The 17,821-nt window shown below is 34.2% G+C and overlaps 1 protein-coding gene and 1 long non-coding RNA gene across 6 annotated transcripts in view; both read left to right on the top strand.

The window, feature by feature from the left end:
* Positions 1-1,425: 1,425 nt before the first annotated feature.
* LOC129744049 (uncharacterized) lies at positions 1,426-1,828 on the top strand. The gene is made up of 2 exons (XR_008736791.1): positions 1,426-1,494; positions 1,556-1,828. It is a non-coding gene; the product is annotated as an uncharacterized LOC129744049 (long non-coding RNA).
* A 641-nt stretch (positions 1,829-2,469) lies between these two features.
* The window catches only part of LOC129745858 (uncharacterized), a 43,315-nt gene continuing 27,963 nt past the window's right edge, over positions 2,470-17,821 (top strand). For 2 of the 5 annotated variants that reach the window (XM_055739221.1, XM_055739220.1), the window contains exon 1: positions 2,470-2,835. In XM_055739221.1, coding sequence (XP_055595196.1) covers positions 2,691-2,835 — 145 coding nt within the window. In that variant the 5' untranslated portion in view covers positions 2,470-2,690. Of the gene's footprint in view, positions 3,327-17,821 lie in introns of all 5 variants that reach the window. The other 3 variants (XM_055739223.1, XM_055739224.1, XM_055739222.1) reach the window with 3 other exon arrangements.

The following is a 17,821-nucleotide window of genomic DNA, read 5'->3' on the forward strand; positions in this document are numbered from 1 at the left end:
TTACACGCAATTCAGTTTGACCACTTCTTTGCTATAATTGAAATCTTAATGTTTCATCCTTCTTCAAATAGAATTAAATATTCTTTTATCTGATTGTAGTCTAAACTTTGATAAATAAATTAATTATATATCTTGTACAATCAAATTTTCATTCATTCATTCATTCTTTATCTTCTAAAATCTAATTTAAAGATTCAAAATGCATTTTTGTAGATCGATTCCAGGGTATAAAACGCAAGTGCTTAACTAGACACTTAACATTTAATCAAATTGGTGTTAAAAAATTTATAAGTGTCGCCTATGTGAAGGCTCTTTATGAAATTGATCGCCTTACGATAGACAAGAAAATTTACAACAATATCAAAATAAATGTATCAAAAAGAATTGAACTCAAGACAAACTCAAACAAAACCACGATAATTTTCATCGTGTTTTTAAAATCTTGAAAACAAATATTTCGAAAAATTAAGCCTCATGGGCTTAAAAACACGCATCTTTTTAAATTGATCTCTTTTAAATGATGTGTGCCCACGTAAAAACTTTTACTAGACGCATCACACGACGTGTTGCAATTGCATGTAATTTTCAATCCAGGCTGAAAATCTTACTAATGCCGTTAGTTAGTCTCTGATGGAACGGTAGACTTACTCTATGAGATTCTTCCTTCCGAAACTTAAAGGTTTCCGCAAAAAAAATCTTGGGCTCGAACTCGCCAACATCGGCTAGTAAAATAAAAATCACATTTATTATATATATATATTATATATATAATCATTATTATACTGTATTTGTTTTCTCCACTCGTGGAGTGTTCCACCGTACCCGATAAAAACAAACACAAATCGTCGCCAGTGTATTGCTACCTCGCTCACTCACACGCTCTCTCGCAACACTGACAAAATTTTCGGGGCAACACCGCCCGATGGCAGTGCAACACCAGGTCAAAACTAGTGCAACACCGTCCGAATAAACAAACAGTTTGACAGCACCTAGTGCACTCAGAATAAAAACAACCCAAAATTGAGAACGGACCCGCATCAAAACAAAGTTCAGCGTTCGTTCTTAATTTTGGGCTGCTATCAACACCCCAAAATAAAAGTTCGCTGCTTGAACTGACTGCCCCAAAAATTTTTGTTTTGTTTCCAGCTAGGTCATGCTTAGCAATAAACACATTTTAATATGCTGATTTTCTGGACTTCTGGTAAGATTGATTCAAATGTGCCTTGTTGATTTTTTAAAACAACCAACGGTTTTTTTTAGAACGACCGGATTTCCCCTCGTCGAAGGACATGCTGCCTCAAATTCCCGGATATGGGACGACATCCGGATCTGCCTCCAGTATAGATTTGAAACAATACGCAACCATAATAATAAAAGAAAGGCTTGCCAAGTACTTTTACAGCTGGATTAGAAAACATGTCTGGACCGAGAGCGAAACCCGATTTCGAATATCCCCGAAGACGTCGGACTCGATCCGGGAGTTGTCCTTTTAAGGTTAGGTTCGAAATATAGACATTGTAAACGTTTTTAACAATCTTTTTTCCATTTTATCCAGTGAAACAAATTGTTCCAGCATGACGAGCCAGATGTATAGATAAAGCTGGAAGAAAGTCACCATATAAGCTAACAAACGGAAGTTTTCTTTCATCAATTCCGTTCAGTAGCATTCCGGATTCCAATATATCCCGCGAAATCTCCAACTAAATTTCTTAATAGTTGTAATCTGGTCGCATCCCAGTGATAAAGCCTCCGAATCAAAATTGTTAACACTGTTTTAAGGATTGTGTTTGTGTTGGAAAAAGATTTTTTTAAATAAATAACAAAAATAGCCAACCTTCATTATTAAATATGTGTATGCCCTTTTCATAATTTTGGCTGGCTCAAGAAACAAACACAAAACCCTGCTGAATGACAACACCCCAAAATTAAGTTGCGAGAATGACGTTTATTCTCAAATTTGGGAAAATCCCCTCAAACTTATTTTCGTCGGGAGCCAGTTTCATCCGATTTTGCGGCATAACAACTTAGTTTTGGGTTGTTACGGTCTAGAGTGTGGTGCACCAGTGCAACACTCGGCATAAACAAATACAGTATAAGTATAGTCCGAATTTAATTATTTTTGCACTTCATATTTACCAAAATGGTTCGAGGTTAAATCAACAGATAAAATAGATTTTAATCACGAAAACGGTCAAAACATGAATTCTTCAGAGGATTATTAAAATTTCCCGTTATTTTTTAAATTTTTTGTCAAATTGATACCTATAAGATTTTTTTTAAACTTAGCTTAAATAGGATAGGTCCATAACGTTTTTCACGATTTCTCCTTCAGATGGATCGTTAAACGCCTGAAGGTATGCAATAATCAAAGCTACTCGAAAAATAGTCGAGCAGTGCACCGAAACAAACTCGCTGTTTAAAATTTTCATTTGACAGCTGATCTGCTGACAGCGATTCGCGTGTGCGGGTGGACTTGTTTTGATTCGAATTTGAAAATTCCCTTTCGGCTCACTAGCAAATCGCGTGTTTTCGGTGCAAATTTGCAAAAATTCGTGTGATTTAGTGGTTTTTTTCAATCGAAGAGATAAGTGCTTCCCCAAGTAGCAGCCTACAATTTGAGTCGAGCGTCTGATTACGCGTTAATCGCAGACCGGAACCAGTTCAGAAGCTGAAAACTTTCATATTTATTGATGTTACTAAACGTAGCAAGACGGATCGAAAAAGTTTGCCAATTTCAACACTTCCAACGACTAGTATTACGGGACCATCAAGCGACTGCGTTACGGTGCCAAACCGGAAGCGGAACCGTTCTGCCATTTTCAATAGTTTCCAAAGGTAAAACGTTCTAGATTAATATTGAAACAGGGTTTCCGGATCTTCACCGGAACCGGCTAAAGCCAGAATAACCAATCATTTTATGTTCACTTGTGGCCAATTAAGATTACTAAACGCATCAGTATCCCACCTAAGTGAAAACCAGACCAAACTGGAAGGGTTTAAACCGTATTCATATATTCTGACAAAATTTGCAGAAATAACATTCAAAAGTACGTGTGCTTGTGTTTGTCTGTAACAACCTATTGCTCATTAGGAAAACAGGATTAAAATTTGCACGATACATGCACTGCTGCTGAATAAATCAGGACCAAAATTGATAACGCGACGCTCAACAAACTCTGATTATCGTTCGGGCCGGCATAAATTCATACCCGATTGCTGCCAAGCTGTCTGTTGCTGATTGTAATTAATCATAAACTCACTCTACGAAAGCTCATCCATTTGAATCGTCGTCAAAATGCTAACACTAACCGTTATGATCGCCAAGGGTGAGTGATTTTTGTCATTGTCATTGTCAGGTATCGTTTTTCCGTCTGTTATCGTATTTGGTGTAAGTAGATTTGTGTGGAAGTTGGTACATTGAATGTCTAGTTAATTTATTAAAAGTCTTTTTCTTTTCTACCAAATAGTTAAATACACCCATTAAATACTGGAACTAATTTTTGTAGATTTTTTGCCTTAGACATTTAAGTAGGTAGGTAAATTATTTTTATTTTTTTTCCAAAGAAATGGTTTACTCTTCCTGAATATGACTAAACTCAATAGAAACGTTTTTATATGGTTTTTATTAGGCTTAAAACGTACTAGTTTTTCAAACATAGGAAACACAGCCAGTTACCTTTCTCGAATCGCATCGATCGCTGTATGTTTACACGAGATGAGGATCGAAATTAAAAACCCCGCTGATGCAGTGCCGTAGCTATTTATAGATCAAACCACCGACCGCCCGGCCGGCATGCGGCGTGTGGCATCTCACATTTGACTGCTTCATGACCTCGCCCAAGATGGTTTTGATTTGATCAACTCGTTATAGAAGTGCTCGTGCTCGTGCGTTTTCTTTTAATTGTTAAATGATAAGCACTTTGAGGCAGCACGTTTTACCTTCTATAGCTTTGATTTGCGTAAAAGCTGCTGTTGCACAAATGTGGTGTAGTCTATGGCCCGCTATATTAACAACTGTTGATTCATGCTAAATCAGAAGGAAATTTATTGCTAGTATTTTTAAGATTATTGTACATAAAAAGGAAATGGTGCATTGTGTTGTACATGTACAAGAAGTAGGAGTAGAGCGCATATCAGTGTTATTAATTTAGTGGCATTTATTATTTTTTTTAAGTTTTATTAGTGACACTTTACCATCCTTACGGTATGGTATTAGTGTCGAGTGATATACTTATTTACAGTTTTCTAAATGTTACATTCTTTCAAGAATTTGAGTAGTGGACCCTCATGTGATTCATCGTTTTTTTTTTTAATTTCAAAGACAGTTCCCTTGATGTTGTGTTTTTCGCGGACTTCCTTGTATCCCTGTATGTCTAGTGACTTTAATTTTTACAGAAATTTGTAGACTTTACACTTTTTCAAAATTTCTATAAGCGATTCTTTCGTTTAATTCTTCGTCGACTTCAAAAACTTTTCCCTCGATATTGAATTCCTTACGAGCAAACACGCTGGACTATCCCAAGTAACATTTAAAGTTTTATAGCAGGCTACTAGATAAAGTTTTGGTTTTATAAGGGGCTTGAAGAGTCTAATGAAACAATCGGTGTTACTTGGGTATGATATTATGATACTATTAAACTACTACAATAATTTCATATTTTGTTGGTATCAATTGAATAAATTGAAAATACTTATATAGATTTTTTTTTAATTTTAATGAAGTTAATTGATTGCTTTATTTGTATCGTAAGATTAATTGATTAATTGAGGTATAATAACAACCTGTAAATTCCGACATTTAAATTCAACCTCTGAAAAAAAATGATATGCCTTTCAATCTTAGACTGTCTTGCTAACTTGCTTACTCTGAAACGCTTTACACTGTCCTACATGTAATTTTATTATTTTTCAAATTATCTCGGAAATCGTTCTTAATTCATCTGATAATGAACAGAGAGCTCAATCCCGAAAGCACTCTGCATACTTATTCATGAATTGGCAGCATCGGTTCTTACTATACATTCAGGCTCTTAGCAGGTTCATGAGATTATCCAATCTTCATTTTCAGTATCAAGCAAACATTGCTGAAAGTGAAAAAAGCTCAACTCGATTATCATTGAATTTAGTTGAATGGTGACTAAGATTGTTCGATGCGCTAGACTTGCGGAAATTGAATAATCACTGCTGAGATTTCTATTTTTTAAGGATTTTGATTAAAAAACGTGTTTTCCATATAGTGTGTAGAAGTGGTAAGTTTGAGAAATAAGTGTTCGGGTTGGCGAGAAGAACGCTGGCGCGGGAGCGTGTGGGACAAATGTGGGGGACGAAACTATGACAAAATTACGACAAAAGTAACAACATTATGACACAAATATGACAAAAAAATTCGCAATAAAATGACAAAACATGACAAATGTGGTAAAAGTATGACAAAATTATGACAAAAAAAAAAAATACAAAAATCTGACAAAAATGACTTAAATTTTACAATACAATAAAAAAAAATCAACGCAACTCTGTCGAAAATATGACAAATGTGATAAAAATATGACAATTTTTTTACAAAAATAACAAAATTTGGCAAAAATACAACAACTGTGGTAAAAAACTGACAAAAATGTGACAACCATGGCCGTAGGAACGGGGGGGGGTTTTGGGGGTTAAACCCCCCCCATGAGGGTCCAAAAAAGCAAGCTAGGTATTCAACTCTACACTCAAAATTTTAAATCCATAATCAAATTATGATAATAGAGCAAATGTATTCACGAAAAAATTCTAGACTAAAAACTAATGCCAAAACCTCAAAACCCCATCCAAAATTCAAAATTTTGCTACAGTTTTTCAAAATTTTCTCCTTTGTTCATAGACTAAAGTTGTCAGAATTTTTCCAGCACGTATCCGGGCCGGACGAATCCGGGCTTTATTATGTAAAAACCAGGCAAAATCCGGGTTTTTGATTTCAAAATTTGCTACCAAAATCCAGGCTCATAAAAAATCATGAAAAAAAAACTTGAAAAAACCTTTCCTGATAATTTTTTTTTAAACTTGCTCCAAAAATTTTGGACGCATAAATAAAAAAATAATTTACAAGTCAATTCGTTTTTTAAAGTTTGATTTAAAAATGAGAATGAGAACAAACCCGGCTTTTCCAATTAAATCCGGGCAACCAGGTCAGACCGGATTTTTCCCAAATTTTATATTAAATATCCGGGTAAAATTAAATATTCAGGTATTTTAATTTTAAATTTAACCCATTTTGGAGGGTTCATGTTTAAGTTTCAATATTCCCGTAACCAAAATTGTATTTCTTCATATTTTCGTATTTCTGATTCTGTATCAAGTTTAGGATTCTTGATTTTCAGTTCGAATAATCATAAGAAATAAGGAATGAAAAGCTGCTTTGAAATTCTGATTCGGTTTTGCTTTTTATATCACATTTGATTCATGTTTTTCGAAAATCATTTGCAATTTCAATATTTTGATAATAGTTTTCTGAATATGAAAAAAAAAGAGTTTTGTTTTACATTTTAATTCGAAGTTCTCAAACTTTATTCTAAAACTAAATTTAAAAATTAAATGCTTCTAAGTGGCGATCCAAAATTGAAAACTCATATTCAGATTCGATATTTGAAATTCACATTTAAATTCTGATTCACAATACAGATAAAAAATAAATAATTGAAAAAATTAATTAAGATTTAACAGAATTTAAATAAAAAATTCATGAATGATGATTATGAATCTTAGCTCATAAATTCAGAATTCAGATTCGGAAATTGTATTTTTTGTACATTTCAGAAATGGTATAGAAATTTGGAAAAAGATTCAATTTTTGAATTCAGGTTCAGTATTAAGATACAAAATTCAGGAATGAGTGAACGAGTTTTTCAATCAACATAAAATTGTAAAGGAATTCAAGAGATCATGAACATGAAAACTTGCTTGTCAATTTCCAGATTTAGTTTTTTTTTTAATCAGAAGAAGTTTGTACACACAACTCAGCTGAAAATCGCTGATATAAAGTTTTTGAGTTAATTTTCTTTGTTTTGTTTTATGCAAAATATCCCGAATTATATTTTAAAAAATTACCCACAGAATTTTCATTATGGAATTGATTCTTTATGAAAAATATTTCCTGTTAAAAAAACTAGCATCTGATCTTCACCTAAAAAATTTGCACAAAATTCTATATTTTCTCGGTGTATTGATTAATATGATTGATATTGAAGTTTTTCAAAGCTGAATTTCAAACTGAAATCATAAATTTAGTTCAAGTTTGCTTCGAGTAAATTTGATCCGAAAATTAGTTATCACTTACAGTTTTTTTTTGAATTTTTTTATTTATTATCTTCAAAGGTTGAATTCTTGGAATTTGCAAAAGAGTTTGGAAAATTGAGCTTGATTTGAGCATAGAATACGTTTTTTAATAAATTGAAGCAGGCTAGCTTAAAAAGAACTTATTTTATGCTTCGACCTACCAGACTCTTTAACAAATTCTTAAATTTGTACTTTCGATGAAAGGAAATTCCATTTTGTTTCCAGAGGTTTCATAAAAAAAATAGCTCACCCTTTAGGCTAAGGACCATTTTTCTAAAGTTACGTTTTAATACAAAAACTATTAATGAAAACTTAAAAATGAATAATCATATAAATAGTAATAAATATAAATGTATTTTTTCGTACGTTGTTGGGCAAAACATCATAGGTAAAAATCAGTCACCAAAACCCCCCCCATGAGTCGGTTCTTCCTACGGCCCTGGTGACAACTATAACAAAAATTTAACGAAATATTGAACAAAAAACTTCAAAAATTAGACAATCGTGGTAAAAATATGAGGAATATAAAACAATAAAATGACAATATCATGACATTAAATTGTGATAAAAATAAAACAAATTCATGACATAAATAAGACAAATATGACCAATTTATGATTAAAATCTTTGAAAAAAAATTAAAATTGAAGGGACAAAAATGTCGTCAAACTATGTAAAATTATAACAAAGTGATAAAAATATGACAAATGTCATATATTCCAGATTGTTGTCATTTTTTTACCAAATTTGTCATAAGTTTACCATGTTTTTTTTTCCATTTTATTGTTAATTTTTTGTAATAACTTTGTCACATTTATCAGATTTACGTCATATTTTTTTTCTTATTTTTAACACATTTGTTATATTTTTGACTAATGTTTATCGCATTTTTGTCATTTTGTTGTTAAATCAATGTCATATTTCTGTCTTTATTTTGACATATTTTTGTCATATTTGTCAGATTTTTGTAATTTTTTTGTCAAAATTTTGCCATATTTTTGTAATATTCCTCATATTTTTATCATATTTGTCAAATTTTTATCTCATCTGTCAGATTTTTGTCATGGTTTTATTATATTTTGTCATTTTATAGTTATTTTTTTGGTAATATTTAGGCCATAATTTTGTGATATTTGTTAGATTGCTGTCATTTTATTGTCAAATTTTTGTCATATTTTCTCTGATTTTGGTCATACTAAATATTGTCATAATTTTGTCATGTTTTTATCATATTTATTACATTTTGTCATAATTTTATCATTTTTTGACCACAATTGTCAAATTTTTGTCATATTTGTCAGATATTCGACATGTCGTCATCAAGAAAAAAAAATTATATTCATCTCTCTTCCCGTCCCCTCTGAAAAATCGTATAGTCTTAGCGAATTTCAAATCGTGTTTTATTTTCGAATAACATTTCACAATTTTCGAAAATGGTAAAAACAAATGCCTACTGAAATTATCAGCAACTTTAGCTGACACTGATTGAATGCTAAAGCTGCATTCACTGATCGAATGCAGTGAGTGACTAAGCGAAAGACGCTTTCGTAGCAGTCGAGTGAAACAAGTTAGTTCTAAAGCCCTAAAATAAAAGTGCTGCAGACTGTCACCGCGGAGTTCCAATCGAACTGTCAAAAGTCGTTCCAATCGAGCATACCCGCATGCTTAAAAACCATATCTTGAACAGTCTCTACGATACATCTACGGTTTCAGAAATAGTGATTGTATCTGTAAACGTAGCTGTTTTCCTAAACTTTACTTCGCCAACGATAACAACGAAATATGAACGTTCATGTAAACACGTGCGACGGTATCTGAAAAGGTGATAGCATGGTATGAACGATTTCCTTCAATTTTTCATTAATCTTAAAACTGAACTCGAACCGTTAAACAAACCGTTCATCCCTTCTGTCATACCCGTCAAACTCACACGTCAAAATCTACGAAACGCCCAGTCAGAGATGCCAGTTGGTTTTGTATAAAATAATTATACATTTATGGAATTAATTTATTTTTTTTTACTTTTGAAGTTCAGCTCTTGATTTAGGCCGATGACATAGTGTACGCGATGCGATGCGATGCGAATTAATGTGGCGAACGACATTTGATGGATATGTATGTGAATCGCTCAAAGCTGACATTAAATGCAACGAAGGAGATGCCAATTTTTCACGCCTCTTGAGTTCGCATTGATCGTGTTCGCCAAATCGTTCTCACTATGTCATCGGCCTTACAAGATGCCTTTAACAACGCTCCATTATGTAAGATGATTATGAAAGTTTTTTTACGAATCCATGGACTTAATTACAATTTTAATTCATTTGTCATTAAAAATAATGCATGTTATAAAGAAACAACCAGCAATCACAAATTTGGTGTGTAGCATGCATGCAATTTTCAAACTCAATTTTCTATTTTGAATTTTTCTCAAATGTCTAAAATGAGTCTTCAATTGAATTTAATGATGTACTTTTCACAAGTTCACAAATACCTAATACCACTTAACAAAATATTGTCATTAGTTGTTGACATTTTTTTCACAAGTATTGAATTTAAAATCGACATTTAATTTAAGCTAAAGTTTATTTTAACCTCTTGGTTGAATGTAATTTATACTGTTTCCGTTCTCTCCACCGGCACGGGAGAAAGCTTTTTCTAAATAAACGAACAAAATCGTCACTCGGGACGATGCAAATATATGGTTGCTCTATTAACGCTTATACTCACCCCCAACCCTAACCCCCGCCTACTTGAGGTTCAAACCTCGCTCAAAACTGTTAACTTCTGAATTAATAAACTATGACAGCATTTAGGGCAAAATTCGTGGATAACTAATTTGCCTCTGCTTATAAACGAAACGCTATTATTAAATGGAAGCCATCAATCGCCTTCTAATTTAATTGTTTTGAGTATTTTTTGTAAAACTAAAATGGTGTAATTGTAAAACATATATTAAATATTTACATCATGAGTATTAATTCAAAAACTCAGGATAACTGGCATCATTGGCTCACAAAGCACAATCTTGTTTTGTTTTCTCTGCTCGCTTTTGCTTTTGGCACGGACCATCGTTTTCGCTGCGTTTACTGGTGCAGTTTTCGGAGTTTCCGTGGTTTCTTCAACGGTTCTGCACGACGATTGCAGGTCCACACAACCAATCAGAATGGGTGGCCGGAAGAAACCGGTGCGTTTGGCAAAAAACATCGGAGGCGAAATGGATTGCATCGTAGCCTCTAGCAGACGAAAAAACCGGGATTGTTTTGAGGCAACCCTGCGAAATTACCGGAAAGAAACGGGATTGTTTCTGTAAACTCTGTAACTAATCATAATTAAAATATTGAAGGATTTGAATGAAAATGTAATTAATTTCAGCTTCCACGCATTCTCACTCGATGGCTTCCCTACATCCAGTAGCGCTGGAGCTACGATACCAACCTTTCGCTTTACCTACGGCTGGGGAGGATCTTCTACAGGAGGAAACCAGTTTTAATTTTCATTGTTATGTAAGTAATTCAAACTTAATAAAGATAAAGTGAATAAATTGAATCGATAAATAATTTCACATCCGAAAATCCGCAAAAATATTTTTATGTGTGGGTGAGGGTCGCCATTCAATACGGTGCTAGGTAACGTTGGAAGAACCTTATATTGAATCGTTTGAAAACTATTATCGTTACCGTCTAGTTAATAGATTACTTTAGAATAAACCCATAACAGCAACAGTTTGATTATCTGAATACGTTTTCCACGAAAGGTTTTTGGACGTTATATCAACTGTTTGCAGAACAATTGTTCCATACAATCGTTTTAACAGTTTTAAACAGTAACATAACTTAACGCCATATTCAGCAGACAGTCGTTTTGGAATTCACAATTAGTGGAATGTTTTTTACGATGTCAGTTATCGTTTTCTAAAAGTTTTTTTACGCTGTTCCAAATAGTTTTATAACTATTATAGTTACCGTTTGGTAATAGTATTTTCTTATTCGGGTAACTATTTTGTAGCATTTCGAATTCGTGGGAAGTATTGTAATCTGTGTAACTGTGACTTTCAATTTTTTAATTGAAATTAATCAAAAATGCAGAGAAAATCCATTGGAGCAAAACGGAAAGAAGCAATTTATTCTTATATTAACAATTGACACAACGGAAAAAAATTAAATAATATTCACAAAACGAAAATCAACCTCATAATCTGCGACTCAGCTGCACATCAACAAGAAGTCATGCGAATGTTTACGTTATTGGCTGTGTTGGAAAATAACAGAAGCTTTTTCAGTGCTGCCAAATCGGTGAGAAATTCAGTCTGCCGCACTTTTAATGTAGGGCTTTAGTTAGTTCGGGTTTACGTGTGAGTTTTCTACTGACTGATAGACATACTCGCAATTTGTTGACTTTTCTGTTCCATTCATTTCTGTTCAAGCTTTTTACACTGATAGAAAATCACAGTCAATGTCATTCGTGCTTTCAGAAAATTTGCAGCACTGCTTGAAAGTATCCCGATTTGAGATGTCTAGAATCTGTTCTGATGGATAAGACTCATAAGACTGTCAAGATTGTTCCTAATTGACTGGATATAGCCGATTCGTCCTCCGACAATAACCGTTCAAAAACTGCAAAAACTTATTGTAAAACTAAAGAGACTATAGTAAACAAAGAGGCGCCATCTGATCGCCATCTGATCCCTTTCGAAATAATGAGCTTGCAACCCTGCTGTAGGCTGCCTTTAAGACTGCTTGGTTTTGCTCGATTGGAATGACACTGACAGAAAATCAAAAACTCCAATTGTGACATTTCGTCTCTTTGTTTACAGTAGGCTCGTTGTGTAAAACTATTGGTTCTCGCGTGAGCTTTCATTACGTCGTATGAAACAAAATGTAAACAAACAGTTTTATTACGAAAAAATACAAAAACTGACATAAACTAGTCGCAACGCTTTTAGAATATTTGTAGCCTGAACAACATATTCTATTTGTGAAATACCAATTTTGAAGTTGTTTTGATAACTTTTGCTGCAGTTTTCTGTGAATTCTTAAGATGTTTCATACGACGTAATGAAAGCTTACGCGAGAGTTATTTCGACAGCCTCGGTAGTGTAAAAATAAAAGAATGAATAAAAGTTTATCATCGGTATTTTTTATACAGTTTTAATTTATAAACTTTTTTCGGTAGGTTTTTTTTTTTTATTTTTAAATTTAAGTCACGTTTCGGGTTAATCTGGGGGACTTCTGATGATGGGTAAAGGAAAGTAATCCGAAACGTGAATACGTAAATAAAAAAAATGTTTTTTTACTCAGCGAAAAAAGTCAATTAGTAAAAACCGTATAAAATAAAGGAAGTGAAATTCTGCCCAGTCAAAAGTAACTTTTATTGCATTTATCTAGCAATAAATTGAACTCGTTTTTTTAAGAGCGTCATTAGTTTAATTATTAATGAGTTCATACAGGACTACGCCTTTTCTAAAACTGAGCACTTGAAAATTTGATTTGTAACTTTTGAACGGCGCAATAGATGGCACGGTTTCAAATCAATTTTCAACGTATTTTTTAGATGATAGCTATTGCCACACAGAGCAGAAAAAGTCGGAACTAAGTTTGAGGGTGTTGTATTTGTTTACAAAAAACTTCAAAGCTACAATATTATGAGAGAAAATCGTGAATCCTTTGGAAGTTTCGTAGAAATTTGAGGTTAGGTACTTACAATTTAGTGGGCTTGCTAGTTTATAATACCTACTCTGTATGTATCTTCGTGGTTTATGCAATTCCTTGCAACCTATGAAATATCGATCAATAACAATTTTTTTTAAATTGTTTTATAAGTAGTATACATACTTCTCTACAACGATAATCACTGTAAGCTGCGGTAAATTCAATCAAGCTAGTATTCTTTAGTGAACCCTACAGAAAAAGTTATTCAATTAGGATTTAGGCCCGTTCTAATGTTATTTCCTTAACTTACGGTGAAGTGTATATCACTAGAGGATAACTGATCCTGAATTCCACTATTTTAAGAAGGAATATTACAACATTCTGGTAATAGGTAGTAGCTAACACGCGCCGAGCGAATAATCGTAACAATTTTTTTCATTTTCTTTTTTCTTCCTGTTTATGACAGATGCCTAACACTATCATGAGAGAGAAACTTCAGGTTGGCTATTCTTGCCCTTGCAGCAACAATAAATGGCATTTGAAAATTTACACACTTTTTTGAATATTTTTTGTTCGAGCTTGTACGTCTGTTCTCTGTGTTTAAACATTTAAGATAAGTATATTTAAATTTCCTATCTACTGGTCCGGTAATGTTGAAAAAGTTTCTCGGCGATTTCAGTCTCAAAAAATTATAAAACGATGTTTATTTACTACATTATTTATTATTTTATTATTATTATTTTATTATTAATTCATCGAACATAAAAGTTTAAATGAATAGTAAAAAAAAAACACGGTCAAACAATATTCAATAATCTGGACTGGCGTATTCGACGAATAAAACGACTTGTAGATTCTCCAAACTGGTGTAAGTGTTCAGCAACCTGGAACATACGCACCATTGCGCTTATTGGCTCATTGAAGCCATACGAAGTTCGATGAGTTTGGTTGAACAGTAACGAGCTAGATCGTAGGATTCTTGATGGGGCACTGAAGTTTATTGTTCCTAGCAAATTTGGCGATTGCACTTCTCCGTTGAAAATTTTTGAGATAAATACTGCCTGTTGAGTCTTTCGGCGGCATCCAAGAGTTTCTAGACCCAAAAGCTGACATCGCTCAGGATAAGCCGGGAGATCTTCGGGGTGGCGCCAGGGAAGGTGTCTTAAGGCGACTCTGACAAATCGCTTTTGTACGCGTTCAATCCTCAAAATTCAACTTAGCTGGTAAGGGGCCCAAACAATTGAAGCATGTTCAATTATTGATCGGACGAGCGCAGAGTACAGGGATTTTAGGCATAACGGATCTGTGAATTCACGCGCCACTTTGGTGATGAAGCCGAGTTGACGATTCGCTTTATTGATGACTGAAGAACGTTGACTATTAAACGTGAGCTGTTCATCAAGGATGACTCCAAGGTCCTCGACTTCTGATACCCTGTTTAAAAGCTGGTTGCCGATTTTATATTCGTAGAGGAGTGGTGTTTTGTTTCGATGAAAAGTGATGACGGAACATTTCGACACACTAACTGATAATTTGTTCAGTGTGCACCATTCGCCAAAGTGATTCAAGAGTGATTGCAAGCGAACGCAATCTTCGATATCTATAACAGGAACAAATATTTTAAGATCATCGGCATATCCAATTTTGGTTCCATCTTCTAAGCTGATAATCAGATCATTAAAGAACAGAGCGAATAAAAGTGGCCCAAAGTTGCTTCCTTGTGGGACGCCTGACCGATTCGTAAATGGAAAGGATACGCTATCACCGAGCTTGATTCTAATACAGCGGTTAGTTAAGAAGGATTTGAGCCAAACAACCATGTTGTTATGAATACCAAGCTTAGCAAGCTTAGCCAACAGAATCCCATGGTCGATAGTGTCGAATGCAGCTTTTATATCGGTATACACAGCATCAATTTGTTTTCTCTTTTCTATCTGGTTCATGCAGAATGATGTATATTCAAGTAGATTAGTACAAACTGATCTCCCAGGCATGAACCCGTGCTGCTCATTGGCTATATAATGCGATGACGCGCGTAGAAGAGCTTGGCTAACGACGATTTCAAAAAGTTTGGAACCAGCAGACAAACTTGTTATGCCTCTGTAATTTTTGACACTACGACGTTCGCCATTCTTAAAAACAGGGAACATATACGAACTTTTCCATATGTCAGGAAACTTACGTTGTTGGAACGACTTATTGAAAATTCGAGTTAAAGGCAATGAAACAGCTTCGATGCAGCAAGAGTAAATAACAGCCGGAATCCCATCCGGTCCGGGCGCGAAAGAAGTTTTCAATTTTCTAGCAGCAGAGACGATGAGCTCTTCATGAACTGTGAAAGTATTAAAGTCTATCACATCTGCTGGGACGTGATTAGTCGCTTCGCTGCATTCGCTTTCGGGTGTAACGGAATTTAAAAATACAGACTTAAAATGTTCTGCAAACAAATTACAGCAAGTGTCTGGAGTATTCCCAACAGCTTCATGATAAAAAACGGACGAAGGCACAGAGCTCGACTTGCGTTTTGAGTTGACGAAGGTCCAAAAACTACGAGGATTTCTTCGCAAACTAGATTGCACACGCAAAACATGGTTTTTATATAGCAAAGCATTGAGTCTTCGGTAGGCAGTGCTTGCTATTTTAAATTGTTGTTGCAAATCATCAGTTCGATTTTTCCTTAGTCTGCGTAGACTGGCATTCCTCTCACGGCGTAGATTTCGCAGCGTTGGTGTACTCCAAGCGGGTGAAAATTGTGGTTTGAACCTAGGAGCGTTTGAATTAAACCAGTCGCTTATTATATCGCAAAATGATACTGTCATGTCGTCAACTTGTGAGTTACTGAAAACTACATCCCATTCAATGCTGTTCAGGTATTCCGACGTTTCGGCATGTTTATTTTGCCTTTATCAAGGAATCTGGCGAGTTGGAAAAAGTTTACAAAAATTTTTAAATTAATTATTGTATCAGCTAATCTTATTCATCACTTCTAACTGTTTTGATGTTAGGAGGACAATACAAAATAAATATTATATAATTAAATGTTGAGGACAATGCAGATCAAAAGAGTAAAAAATGATATAATATAAAGCTATGTGTATGTTAAAAACTTTTAATCCTACTTACAGTAATGTTTCGTTTTAATTGTCCAAAATGTTTTTCGAATCTATGAAACTGTCCTGAAGAAAAAGTCGTCTCGTTGTCTGTGGTGTGAAAACATAGAATATTGAATGAGCTTTTAAGTTGCGTGCAAGCTTCTATGGAATATTTCTACTTACTGGCTGAGCGTATGGAAATCTATTGCAACCTAATGAGGTTTTCGTTTGGTGATACTTAAAAAAAAAAAAACTTTTCGAAATGTTATTAAGAAATGAGAACTTTTTGGTTTTCCTGTTCGTTCTTTCGTTAACCGCTATCGATTGTTGTTGATTGTTGTGTATGAGATGTGTTTTTTTCGTGTATGAGTGTGAAGGTGTTTATTTTGCATGGAGTTGAAAATACCGGCGTAAATGATACTTAGCCCTTCCGTATCAGTCTTTTTGTTGACAGTGTTACCGTTCCTTGCGATGTGACACATTTCAAGAGTTTGAAGTCCAGAAATGTATCTATGTCTTCCGTTCATCAGAAAATATGTCGATTATCTTATCACTTCTATTCCCCCATGTAAACTACAATATGTAGAAGAAAAATTCAACGGTTACAATCCCAATATCTAGTTTACAAGCGAAGTGGAAGAAGACCACAAAATTCCGTTTCTCGGCATGCTACTTACACGTTCAGATAACCAAACAATAAATACCAGCTGGTATCAAAAACCGATCGCAAGTGGGAGGTTTTTGAACTATTTATCAGTCCATCCGCTTCATCAAAAAATAAATGTCGCCAAGAACTTCATCAATCGAGTAGACAAACTTTCCCCTAACATGAATGAGAAATGGAAATTCCAAATAATGGACTCTCATTTAAAAATGAACAACTATCCCACAACTCTACGTCACAGCCTAATAAACAACAGAAATTCTCGTCCAACAACAAATGTTTCCGGCGAACAACAATACACATATAAATCGATCTCGTATATTCCCGGTTTAACAGATAACATCGGAAAATTTTTGAAATCTGATTACTCTACAACTAAACAAGCGACCAAATCGATTTCAAAAATAAAACAAATCATGACAAAAGTTAAAGATGTTGTGTTAAAGGACGATTCGTCGAACGTTGTTTATAGTATACCGTGTAATGATTGCGATTCTTAGTATATTGGTATGACAACGAATACACTAAAAGAACGGATTGGAGGACACAGGTCGAACAAGAAGGCGTTGGATAAATTACGGAGCGAAGGAGCGGACAAACACGACCCAAGAATGACAACATTAAAAGGACAAACAGCACTTCTGCACCACAGCATCAAACAAGATCACTCATTCAACTTGGAAAGGACCAAAATCATCGATCGACATAGATACACCTCTGGACTTCAAACTCTTGAAATGTGTCACATCGCAAGGAACGGTAACACTGTCAACAAAAAGACTGATACGGAAGGGCTAAGTATCATTTACGCCGGTATTTTCAACTCCATGCAAAATAAACACCCTCACACTCATACACGAAAAAAACACATCTCATACACAACAATCAACAACAATCGATAGTGGTTAACGAAAGAACGAACAGGAAAACCAAAAAGTTCTCATTTCTTAATAACATTTCGAAAAGTTTTTTTTTTTAAGTATCACCAAACGAAAACCTCATTAGGTTGCAATAGATTTCCATACGCTCAGCCAGTAAGTAGAAATATTCCATAGAAGCTTGCACGCAACTTAAAAGCTCATACAATATTCTATGTTTTC

The sequence above is a fragment of the Uranotaenia lowii genome, chromosome 2 (genome assembly GCF_029784155.1).
Source record: "Uranotaenia lowii strain MFRU-FL chromosome 2, ASM2978415v1, whole genome shotgun sequence".
In the NCBI taxonomy this organism is placed as follows: Eukaryota; Metazoa; Arthropoda; class Insecta; order Diptera; family Culicidae; genus Uranotaenia; species Uranotaenia lowii.